Source organism: Panicum hallii, chromosome 9 (genome assembly GCF_002211085.1).
Source record: "Panicum hallii strain FIL2 chromosome 9, PHallii_v3.1, whole genome shotgun sequence".
In the NCBI taxonomy this organism is placed as follows: Eukaryota; Viridiplantae; Streptophyta; class Magnoliopsida; order Poales; family Poaceae; genus Panicum; species Panicum hallii.
In genome coordinates, this window is record NC_038050.1 from 67,123,466 (window position 1) to 67,134,007 (window position 10,542).

Genomic DNA, 10,542 nt, shown 5'->3' on the forward strand with positions numbered 1-10,542 from the left:
TTGTTTTCATGGTTTTGCTGGTATAGAAGAAAGCTCGCTTTTACCTTTTCTTTCCTTTTACATTGCATAGGACTAATAATAGGTAGTTATGGTTAAGAGAAATAAGAAACTTTTGATGAACGTAGAGAACTAGCTCACTTTCTTCCTTTTCTTTTCATTCTCCGCAGCACCTCTTATTCAGGAAAAAAATTTGTGAAACATAGTATAGATGCGCATACGCTAAGTACATCATCACCATATCATGTATACGCGCTCCAACACTAGCAATTCCTCCTCCACCAGCGACTTTCCTGATACCAGCAACCCTCCTCCATGTAGGGCAACCCTTCTCTGTGCTCATCTCCAATGCTCGTGGCCATGATCCGCGCTAGAGAGCCCGTACGATAGTATTCGTTGTTAAAAGAGCTTAATGCTTGCAAGCTACTCGAGCTTGGACCCATGCTCGCAAGCCTAAGTAAGCTCAGGCCCGAATATGATGATTAAGATACAAAATCTAATTCAAAATCTGCATTTGAGTTTTGCTTCAGCTTTTGTACATTCTTATTGTAACGAAGGATAGCTGCTCAACTTTTTTCCTAACCAAGCTCAACGACTATGCAGAGGTGTGGGTCCTCTTACCGGTCCCGCCCGTCATTTGGTTTGGAGTAATTTTAATCTACCTCGTGTTCTTTTTGCCTACAGAACAAAAATAAAACTTTGTAGTTGAACTCAATTTCATGTTTCTTCTCAGGAGGCTACTTAGGTGTTCAGTCCCAATGAGTTTGGGCGTCCCTTTCTTTCCCTTCGTTCTCACGCTCCGTGGCTTGAACGTCAACCCTCAACCCTCTCCTTTCCCGTTCTCGTGCGGGACACGAGGACATCTCTGTTTTTTTTGCAATTCAGTCCTCATACACATTCTACCTTTTGAAAGCAAAAGGAGTTTCTAAAGGTGTTCTCATGGGAACGCCCGGGCCGCAATTGCTGTGAACGGCGGTGGCGCCGGCCGGGCTGGCATGCGCGTACCCAAGTTGGACCCTTCCTTCCGTCTTTTGATGCTGCTGTTGCTCGGCTTGCGAGCTTTGTCTCTTCTTCCTTCCCTGGTTCTTCGCATGGCTGCAGACCAAAAAGCAGTTCCACCTCCAAAACCAGAACGGCTTCCGAAACAGGGAAACGGATGGTGATGGATTGCAAACAACATGAGCGCTGAACAGTTGGGATCGAAAGCGCTTGACGTAGTAATAGTTCAGGTTCACGGACAATATGATTTACAACGTAGGAGTCTTGTATTTCTGTCACACTTTAACAGCGATGAATCTGAAGCTGTCTACTGTCTTTGGAGTATGACTTAACCAAGGCAAAAGGAAGCCATGCAACAAGTCAAAAAGAAAAAAAGGAAACGAGTACTATTATACATCACCTCTGTAAGACTGTAAAGGTAGAAAGATAGGCCGGAGGAGCAGAGGACGGCCGGCGTCTTCAGGCTGAAGAGGAGATAAAGCACAGCTAATTTAAACAAGGTGAGCAGAGGCGCAGCATGAGTCGTCACTTTCTCTACGGATCTTCTGCCTACTTGATCAATCACATCTACTCTACTTTAAAGGTGCTTGATTTATTTAATATTTATAAATAATAAGATTCTCTTAAATATGATGTCACGGAGGTAAAGTTTAGCCTTTTAAAACTAAATAGGACATATGCAGCATATGCAGTGCAGTGCACACACTGTGACACAGAGGGTTAAAACGCTTGAGCGGAATAAACTAGCACTGAAACCGAAACTGTAAAAACGAATTACTGTTAACACCGATGCCATCGCACCGAAAGTCTGAAACTGTGGTGCTGTCAAATCCGTCCTCTTCTTCACCAGCGATGTAACTTTTAGATCGACCCCCGGACATTTCCTTATTTCCCCTCCTACCCCTTGTATAGGATAGGGGTCCTCCTCTGAAACCTTGTTTTGATGAGAATAGAAAAAAAAGGCAAGCACAATAGGCGTCGTGAGCCTATCTTTTCCTGCCCCCCTCTTTCTCCACCTCTCTCTTTCTCTTTCCTCCCTCCTCTCTCTCTCTCTCTCATCGGCGCTTTCTCTCTCCCCATCACACCCACAAGGGAAGTGAAAGAACCCTAGAGGCAGCAGTCCTCTTCAAGGTAAGCCCGCCCGCCCCCAAAGCTCCCCGTTTTTAATTGCCCGGAAGCTTGTTGGTAGCGACCGCTCCATGTTCCAAGGGGAGGCCACGGATGGATTTTTATTTCTTGCCATGTGGGTGGGTTGCATCGTTTTTGCTCCGCCTGTTTGTTGTTGCCATTTTCGTTCTCGGCCATGCCGGCCCGAATCCGCCGCGCGTTTCCGTAGATCACCCGTCGCGAGATTCGGGTGGCGACGCGCCCGTCTTGCAATGGAGATCTCGCTCGATCTGTCGAGCGCGGGCTCGGGCGAGTCCGGTCCGGATTGGGCGCTGGCTCGGACGGGTCTGGATGTCTAGGGTTTGGTCGGAATGCGGTGGAATTTTGAATTTTTAAGCTTGTCTCTTATGGATTCTTGATTTTGTGTTTGTGTGCCCCAGCGGATATTTAGGGATTTGGCGATTGGAGGACAATGGTGGAGATGGGCTGACCGGGGCTGCAGAAAGATTCAATTTTTTCCGGCCAATTTCGGTTCCTGGAATTGGATTGGATCGCTGGTGCCGCCGATATGGACGACGACGGCAGCCTCGGCATCCGGAATTGGGGCTTCTACGAGACGGTGAAAGGCAACCTCGGCCTGCAGCTCATGTCGTCCGTGCCCCCTGACCGGGACACTAAGCCGCTGCTTCCCAACGGCGGCAACTTCTTGCAGCACCATGGGCATCACAATGCCCAGCACCAGCACCAGCATCAGCAGCATCCACAACACTCGCACCATCCCCGTGGTGGTGGTGGTGGCGGTGGTGGTAGCAGCGGTGCCCCTGGCGGCATGCCCACTGAGCCGCCTGCTGTTCACATGGACTTCGTGCGCAATGAAGCTTGGCTGCACCCCTCACAGCACCACCATCAGCACCAGCATTCTCGTCAACAGAAGGTCCTCCATCACCTTCCTGTCGGACCAGTTGGACATGTTGGTCATCCTGGACATGGTGGACATGCTGTGCATCACCACCCTTCGGGCTATGGTATGATGGCGGATGCACATGGTGTGCACACTCTGCACATGATGCAACCACAGCCACAGCCACAGCCGCCTCAACAGCCACAGGATCCTCCTCCAACCAAGGAGGAGAGCATGCCGCAGCCACCAATTGAGGACCACCCGGTTCTAAAGAACGAGCCACCTGTGAAGAAGAGGCAGCAGGGTCGGCAACCTAAGTCACCAAAACCAAAGAAGCCAAAGAAAGTCGCTGCTCCACAGGAGAATGGGGCACCCAATAAGCCTGCGCCCCGACCGAGGGGGCCAAGGAAGACCGTGGGAATGGTGATTAACGGCATTGATTTGGACCTTTCAAGGATACCGACACCTGTATGCTCATGCACTGGAGCACCCCAGCAATGCTACCGGTGGGGTGCAGGTGGCTGGCAGTCTGCATGCTGCACAACTTCTATTTCAACATATCCGCTGCCAATGAGCACGAAGCGCCGAGGTGCACGAATTGCTGGAAGGAAGATGAGCCAGGGTGCATTCAAAAAGGTGCTCGAGAAGCTAGCTGGTGAGGGGTACAACCTTTCTAATCCAATTGACTTGAAGACCTTTTGGGCCAAGCATGGGACAAACAAGTTTGTAGTAATCAGGTAAATGGCATGCTATGTTTGTCGCCTTGTAGGTTCCAGTGCTGCAGCTTGCCCTGATTTATTGTCTGTATGTACTCTATGTGCCAATCTGCAGAAGTTTTTAGGTGTAGCTTTGTAGCTATGTTCAGTTTCGTGGACTTAATTTACATGCCCATCTCAGAGCTTTAGACACCGACTTTATGGAAGCCGGTTTGTATCAGTTCACAAATTGTAGCATAACGACAACAGTCTCTAATTTAGATGTCATGAAATTTGGTGCTTCCAGTGCTGTTGTTCCCAAATGTTAATGGCATTATTTGTAGTTTTTCTCTGGGGGGAAAGAATATTGCAGCAAATCGCGGGCTAGGAGATACTTTGTTTGCTACATGTTTACATGCTTCAAGGTTGTTCTGTTTGCTACATGTTTACATGCTTAAGGTTGTTTACAAAATGTCCATAGTATATGTAATGTTTACCATATTTGCCTTGTTCACCAGACGCTCTCCATGGTGTTCAGAAAGTAGAATCCTTGATAGTGCAAATCCTTGTTAATGTCCGGTTTTAAGATGTACCCTGAATTGAGTCTTATTGTTTGTGCAGCCTTGCTTGCCATCTTGAAACTATTTTAACACCATGCACTCAACATATGCTATCAAGTTGACTAGTATTTTTTTTTCCTTCTGTGCCAAAGGAGAGCATGTGATAATGTAGTGTGAATTAAAGTTTGCTCGTAACTTCATTTATTGTGTTCCGGTGCCCTAGTGACTGATTAAAATAAAGAGGGTGATCATCAAAATCTGGACCATTTCATTGCGGGGAAATTTTAGGATTTTTACCACTCCAATTGTCTTCTCAGGACTTGCTACTGATTGTGTCTTGCATCGGCCCTCTGACTTTCATGTCGCAGAGATTGAGTACCAAATCCTGAAGTTTGTAGAATATAATTGTAGTATGTCATGATTGATGGTCATGATATTGTCACCATTAACATATGTTGAAGTGGAAGTTTGCTTTTAGAAACTTTAGGTAACGGCATTAAGGTATTTAAATTTGTTCTTGAAAGCATAAAAGAAAATTTAATTAGGTAGCAGGTCTGCAGCAGCATGTCAAAGTAGAATTTTGGTCTAGGTGCTGCACTTGAACTATTGAGCTAGTGTGCGGAGACACTATCTGTAGCTAACAAACAGGGCTAGTTTAATTCAACATTTTCATTTTTTATGCCAATTTCTTTGCATATATATGTGGGGGTGTAGCAAAACTAAGTAACATCTGATTATTTGGTTTGCGGAGGGTGATTAACTTATGGGCAACACTGGTGATCTCAAATTAATTGCTTCCTCAGAATGCTGTATTTTTAGCATTTCATATTATTGATTGCCAAACCCAGTGGTCTTTACTGAGGAAACTTTCTATTCTAGTCAAAGTTATGGGGCCTCTGATATGCGGTTGTTGGGCAACTGCACATTCTGTAGTATAAAGTGTTATGCTTCTTTGTATAGTGAGTGGACCACTGTTTTCCTCTGAATGTGTATGGTCGTAATAATGTGGAGCTAGGCACAATATAATGTTTATGACTTACAAGCAAGGGACCTGTCTTCAGCTGGATGTAGATTGGGTATATGCCAATTTTGCTTTTGGCCTAGGACTGAAGCACCAACCTAGAGTTAATTGAATCCAGTTGCCTTTTCCTGTCATTTGTACTGAATCTGGCATGTATCGAGTACATCTCGTGCTAGCCTGTGTTTTTTCCATTAGGCACTTGTCATCTTCTATTCTGGGCAATTGCTTGCCTTGGCATTCATTGTTGAGACTTGATTTTGATTGCTGCCCGATCTGGTTTGGGCCCATTATTCAGATAAGCAATTTTCTGAACGGTATTTAGCTTCGGAAAGACATGCGTTGAGTATCCAGGCAAAGCAGTCTTCCCAAACTAATTGTTGAATTGAATAATTGATACTTGCTATACTATTGGCTGTCTGCTGTGCACAATACATGTGTTTGACTTACTACTACTAGGCACTTATTTTCATCTGGGATGTATATTGTGTGTATGGCAATTCTGCTTTTGGCCAGCTGAGGACTGAATCACCAACCTAGAGCTGGTAGAATTCAGTCATGTGTACTGAATCTGGCATGTGCGATGTGCCGAGTCCATCTTGTGCTGGCCTGTGGCACCTGCCATGTTTTAGTCTGAGCATTCACTCGTGAGTCCTGACTATGATTTCTGCCTGATATGGATTTGACCCATTGTTCAGAGAAGGTCCCTCCGATTCGCTCGCGATTTATCTTGATTCTGGACGGCATCTATGTTCGGAAAGACATGCGTTCCGACTGTTTGGCTGTTTGCTGTGTTTTCTCTTGTGTGTGTTGAATATGTACTGCATTTTTCCAGCAATGCCGAGTTGGCAATTCTGGTTCCTGCCTGTGGCTGATCATTAGTGTGACACGAGTGGCTGATCATTAGTGCTCCTGGGCCCGTTCAGCTCTCGGCCCAGCATTGCTCCTGTCATGCCCACCAAACACTATTTTCCCTGAAAAAAAAACACTACTAATCACCACCCACCCACGGGAGAGACAGGATCCGTTCCAACTGAGGCTTTGTTCGGTTACGCTGGAAACTAGCTGCAACAAAATAAACCATGATAGGTATAATAAGATATCGGGAATTAATCCATGAGTCGAGAGGTGTGGAATTAATTCTGGTATTTTGTTGTACTAATTATGAGTCTATTTTATTACACTTAATTTTCGGTCCGAAATAAATCTCGATCTTTTATTGTACTTATCGTAAATATCATAAATTTCTAGTTGTACCCAATATCTCTGACTCGGAAATAAATCAACGTGTAACCGAACCTGAGTGAGGCCGTGTTAGAAGTCGGTAGCCTTCCTGCCTGCCCGGTCGATCCCGGGGGCGGCGAGGCGGAAGTCCCAAGTCTACCAACAAGTTGCGCTAGCCGCTACACGAGCAGATCGTGTATGGACCGGGTTTTCTGTGGACGACGAATCTGCCGCCGGCTCGGTCGGGCGCTTGTTTGAGCAGAAAACCGCGGCCTCTGCGAGTCAGCAGCGGAATTGGACTTGGCACGGCGCGGTGGCCGGCGGTGCCCAAGGAAAAGCCCCCCGGCCTCCGGCCACGTTTGTTCGTCAAAGGCCACACCACGCGCTCCTCGCTGGGAAACCTGCAGCTGTCAGCGGGGGATGGGATTCACATCTGCACCGCCAGGAATCCGTTTGTGTCCCCCGGCGAGTTTAGAGTTGGTGGATGGCCAGACCTCAAGATTGGACCTCGCTTCATTTCATCCCCTGCAGCCCATCAAGCCCTCGCCTGATCAGCGACCGAAGCGCGAGGAAATCGGGGGAAAGGAGAGGAGAGGAAGCACGCAGTGTGTGATGAGCGAGGAGCCGAGGAACAGGGAACCTCGTAATAAGGGGGCATCCTTGTCATGACCACGTCTCCCGTATCCGGACTCCCCCTTTTCTCCTCGTTTCCTCTCGAAAGGTTTCGAGGGCCATCTCCGTCTGTCAGGGCCTCAGGGGGAACCGATGTTTGAGTTGAGCATCCAGGGAGAGGGACGACCACCAGCGATGGTGAAACGGCGATGGAATTTAATGCATGATTTTTTTTGCAATAATCGAGGGTAGACGAAGCACAACGATCGATCGATCTCTCGCAGGGAACTTAATTGATGAAGCCTAACTGGTGGTACTCCTCCGATCCAAATTATTAGTCGTTTAGTATTTAGAAAAATTAAAATGATAATTTAGAATAGAGGAAGTAAATCAGAGCCCATCTTGTGCTGGCCAAAGTTTCAAACCCATCGGTCCATTTTGTTTTTATTTTTAAAAATAGCCTATGCCATAGCTACTGGCTATCCTCAGCTCCTAAGTTGCACGAGATACTCCTATTAACAAGCTACGTTACACGACCATACACAAATGCCAATTCCTTCCACATGGCATGTTCGCGCGCAGTATTCACGCATAGCTTCAGCGCAAACTGGGGGTGTTCACTGTTCTTACTCCTCTATTGAGCGCCAGGGCGCCTCAATGATTCGGGCCGGCCATGTCCGGATATCGGAGGGCAAGGATAAGGGCGATGGCGCCCGGCCCGTGCTGGAAGGCGCGCGCTGGCGGGTGCGAACTCAGTTTGTCCCTGTCATCCACCCCCCGGAGCTGCACGCCTCGCGGCTCCCGGCTCTGGCACTCTGGCTACCTGACAAGGCCTCTCATCCAAACCCTCCGTCCGGCTGGGTGTGACTCGTGCTGTTGGCCTCCATCCCCGCCTTTTTGTCCGCGCACCTTTGGTCTCTCTCTCGTGCGCAATGATGCGCGCGCGCCCCTGTGCCGTGACACCGTGACAACGATCCATCCATGCATCATCAATCCTTCTAAGTTCCATCGGCGAGGTGGCATGCATTCTTCCTACGCCTTGGCCACAAGGCCATGCCATGCCCTCGTGGAAGTATCACGGCGCCTCGGCGTGCGTGGTCGATGCTGCGGGCCAGGTGTCGTCGTAGCTATCGCGTCGTCGTTTTCGTGTGTACACACACGTCTCGATCCCCTGTCTGTCTGGCTGTGGAGTCGTCGTCGATCGGAGTCGGCAGTGCTCGTCGCACGGATGGGATGGAACAGGCAGGTGCATGCGCGTCGTCGATCGATCGACTCCAACGGCCGTTCCTATCCGCGGAAAGCACAGTACGACGACGCCAAGTCCTCCGTACCGTCGCGATCCGTCTGTCCATCTGTCCTTCTCTACGCCAGTTTTTATGCATCCAAAATCCAAACAAACAGCAACGCGTCGACCGATCAAAACCGGCTGCGCGACGCGCCGGCGACCACGTACGCGGCCATGTGGGTGCGGCGACGGCTACAGGCTACAGCCCTGGGTTGCTTTCCACAGGGGGGGATCGTCGTCGGCGGGGGCGCATCCCCTTGTCGCCGGCAGCGGAGGGGTCGAGCGCCGCGTTCCGTTGCGTTTGTACGCCACCGGCCACCGCCTTATTCCCCCGGCCTGCCGGGCCGCGGCCGGATCGGGCTCACATGCGGTGCTACCCGACGACGAATGCTGCGTGCCGCCGCCTCCGATCTCTCCACGGGAGCTAGCTATCTAGCTGGCCTTTCCGATCCGACTGGATCGTCGTCGTTCGTGTGCGCCTCCATGAAGTGACGGGTTCGCCGATTGGGAGGCGTCCCGGCCCGACAGTGCTGGTACATACAACTTGATAGGAATTCAATCAAAGGCGCGTCCATGAATCAAAGGCTTCCACGCTGCCAGATTAAAGCGGTGCAACGAACGGTAAAGCAAGTTGCGAGTGAGTCGATCACAGCGTGCATGCATCTAAATAGACCTGCCGACTACATAACGAACACTAGTTCTTCTCGGGCATGCATGTCTAGTGTTCTGGTTTGGCGGACTCTCTTCAACGTTCAGGGCCTCGGGCATCTCTCCCCGTCCTTGCGTTCGCCTGCTCCGCTTTTACCCGTCTCGCCGGAGACACGTACGCATTTGGAGCTGGACCGACACCCGACCACGCATGCCATGCCAGCAACCTAAGATTCGATCGATGGCGACGCTTGCTTCTTCTTCTTCAACACTAGTCCACTACCAGCTTCTCTAGTAGCTAATGATCTTGCAGCAATCATATTTTTTTTAAAAAAATTGTCACTATAATTAGCCAGCAGTTCAACCCAAGATTGATTAATTCCGGTCTGTGCGATCGATGAAGCAGATCGAGTTCTTCAGGTAATACATACTGAGACCACAGGACTGAAAGATGGAAAATAAAGCTAGCTCCAAGATCTGATCGGAGCTCATAATAATTTCCTTATCGAATCCACCAGGCCACCACCAGCTGATCGCGGCGTGCGGCGACTGGAGGGGACTGTGGATACGTAGCTATCGTCCCGGCTGTTTGTCTTGACAGGTGAACATCTACAACATTCTTCTGGTCAGTTGTACCGGCAGGTGACAACTACACGCGCGGTCGATCGCTAGCCGCAGCTCTTGTGCAACCAGTCATGCATGCATATGAGTGTAACTATATATACGGATCAGCAGCAAAGCTGGGTGCATTATCGACCCTAAGCAAAGTGGCCGCCCGACAGACAGGGACGTGGGCTCGCTGGAAAACTAGCTTAAGTGCTTGTCACTGGACGATGTAGTTTGCCACTGTGGGTGGCGATGGGTTTAACACGCCACAGCCACCTGTGGGCTCCACGATAAAACGGGTAAAGCGATGTTCTTTTAACGGTTATAAAAGTGCCACGTATGCATACACACCCCTACGCTCGGACATCACACGTCACTTTGTTCTCGATCCCACGGTCAGGGAACAAGTCGGATTTTTTTCAAATTTTTTCTTGAATTATTGATTTTTTTTTCTACGAGAATATGCAGGAGAGCAAGCCTTTGTATTAAGAATGTAAACCTCAACTACTTACTAGGTTCGGGTAAGTTAGAGACGCAAGTACAGATACAAAATTGATAGGAAACGGTCGGACCTGTTTAGTGCACTAGTACCAGTAGTATGGAGTGTGCAGAGGCGGTGAAAGAGAACCGCTATGATTAGCCGCGGAGCACGATGATGTCCTGGCGGGCCACGTATTCCTGCCGCGTAGCCATCATGGAGGAGGATTACGCAGCGCGGCAAGGGAGGGCCCATGTACGTGTCCACGGAGCGGAAGCGCGGCCAGCGCGGGCCCGTCCAACTGTCCCCAGATCTCAACTATCGGATTCGTGGGCCCCCTCTCTCCAAGTTCAAACGGGCCGAAAGGACAGCCCCTGTAGGCCAGGCCCAATAGTGCCTGCATACTTGATGC

General features: G+C 49.3%; 1 protein-coding gene across 2 annotated transcripts; it reads left to right on the forward strand.

Annotated features, from left to right (window-relative positions):
* Positions 1-1,982: 1,982 nt before the first annotated feature.
* Positions 1,983-4,005, forward strand: LOC112878063 (protein Barley B recombinant-like). 2 transcript variants are annotated; one of them, XM_025942459.1, is made up of 2 exons: positions 1,983-2,127; positions 2,544-4,005. In XM_025942459.1, the coding sequence occupies exon 2, from the start codon at positions 2,672-2,674 to the stop codon at positions 3,743-3,745; it is 1,074 nt and encodes a 357-aa protein (XP_025798244.1). In that variant the 5' UTR covers positions 1,983-2,127; positions 2,544-2,671; the 3' UTR covers positions 3,746-4,005. The 2 variants fall into 2 exon arrangements, with proteins under 2 accessions (XP_025798244.1, XP_025798245.1); XM_025942460.1 differs by lacking the exon at positions 1,983-2,127 and adding an exon at positions 2,129-2,239.
* The last annotated feature ends 6,537 nt before the right edge of the window (positions 4,006-10,542 follow it).

What these genes read in the sequence shown, in the direction of transcription:
- LOC112878063 (XM_025942459.1), top strand. Translation starts at nt 2,672, where the DNA reads ATGGACGACGACGGCAGCCTCGGCATCCGGAATTGGGGCTTCTACGAG.